Source organism: Phalaenopsis equestris, unplaced genomic scaffold (genome assembly GCF_001263595.1).
Source record: "Phalaenopsis equestris unplaced genomic scaffold, ASM126359v1 Scaffold000226, whole genome shotgun sequence".
Lineage (NCBI taxonomy): Eukaryota > Viridiplantae > Streptophyta > Magnoliopsida > Asparagales > Orchidaceae > Phalaenopsis > Phalaenopsis equestris.
The window spans coordinates 1851630-1853233 of NW_018164668.1; the positions used below are offsets into that span (position 1 = coordinate 1851630).

General features: G+C 42.0%; 1 protein-coding gene across 1 annotated transcript; it reads right to left on the reverse strand.

Moving 5' to 3' along the window:
- Window positions 1–798: 798 nt before the first annotated feature.
- Window positions 799–1280, reverse strand: LOC110023636 (wound-induced protein 1-like). The gene has a single exon (XM_020723131.1). It carries the CDS (start codon window positions 1222–1224, stop codon window positions 799–801), a length of 426 nt encoding a protein of 141 aa, XP_020578790.1. The 5' UTR covers window positions 1225–1280.
- Window positions 1281–1604: the final 324 nt, after the last annotated feature.

Below are 1604 nucleotides of genomic sequence, written 5' to 3' on the forward strand. Positions count from 1 at the left end.
AATTTTTTAAAATATCATAAATTTTTTATATATAATTATTTTAAATTAATTTATATTTCGAATAATAACGATTCGAACATGAACGAACGCATCACTGTTCGTGTTTGGTTCGTTTAACTAACCGAACGAAAAAAATTTGTTCACGTTCGTCTCGTTTACTTGTCAAACGAACCGAACACGAACTCATTGACGAACCGAACACAAACTGTTCGCGAACAACAAGCTTTTTTGACAGCCCTAATTTAGAGCGTAAAATCACCAAAATTACATCAGCAAATTTTTTTTTTCTTTTTTTTTTTACATTTGAGCAAATTTAAACTCAGTAAAAATACAAAATCTTCAATTTAACATCTCTTAATTGAAAATTTACACTCTCAACCAAGAAATTAAGAAGATGTCATGATAATGATTAATCATGCAGAACACTAAAACAAACTTAACATGAGAAAATATTATGATCCGACGACATATTATAATAATCAGACGTAATATTTTCTCCAATAACACAACCAATTATTGCATCCACGCTCCCTTTAAGTACCATTAGTAGTATCTTAAGTATTATTTGTATTATAATGACTTTATTTTACCAAAATATCACCATAATATCAATCATAAGTGCTAAAATACTATTATTGGAATGTAATAATTTCTCCTAAAACCAACCTCCCATAGCTCAAATCATAGAAAATATAGCATATGATCGTCCATGCACTAACCGCCGGGCGACAGCTCGACATGACCGGGCGCCACCTCAACGTGTAAGCCGAACAACAAACCGGACGAAATATTTTCTCCTCAGATGGGGAGAACAAGAGATGGCAATCTCTTCCCAACGCTCTCCGGAATCCTGCTCCGCCACACGGAACCGCAGCGGCCTCCGAGACTCCTAACGGTGACGGAGGTATTGAAATACTCACGCAGCTGAGTTATCACCCCGTCGGAAACCGTCCAAGCATGGACCCAAAACACGTCGCCGGCGCGATCCGTCCCCTCGGCTATGACTATCGTCCCCACGAGTTCGATGGACTGGATGAGGAATTGAAACCTGTCGTGCTCGCCGGTGAGGAGGCGTTTCATGTGCTGGTGGGAGCGGGGGCCATGGAAGCGCCAGTCGAGATTGGGGGCGAGGAGCTGCTGCACGAGCTCGGGGTCGCGGGCTTCGAGGGCTCCGTAGAGGAGGAGGACGGTCCCCCGGCTGTTCTCCTCGTCGTTCGCCGGCATGATTGGTGGTGGTTCAGTTCTAGTTGGTGGGGATGTGTGGTGTGTGGGGAGGGAAGGTGGGGAGAGGATTGTTTTATGGGGACGGAGAGCGGTGGCAGGGGAAGTCAAAGTCAGCTGCAGGATGATTATTCAATGGTGATTCATATATGGTCTGTTTATAATATGATTAAGGGAGCCATCCGTGGCCGTCTCATTTGGCATGATGGTATCTCTTAGGAAGCTACGATCTGAATTTTTCAAAAAAGGAAAATAATGTAATAATCATCTCAATTTTTTGATGTTTGTCGTTAGGGCTGTTAAAACGGCTCTTCGTGAATAGCTCATGTTCGACTCGTTAAGAAGTTCATGTTCAGCTCGTTAATTTCGTTCGATAAGTTAAA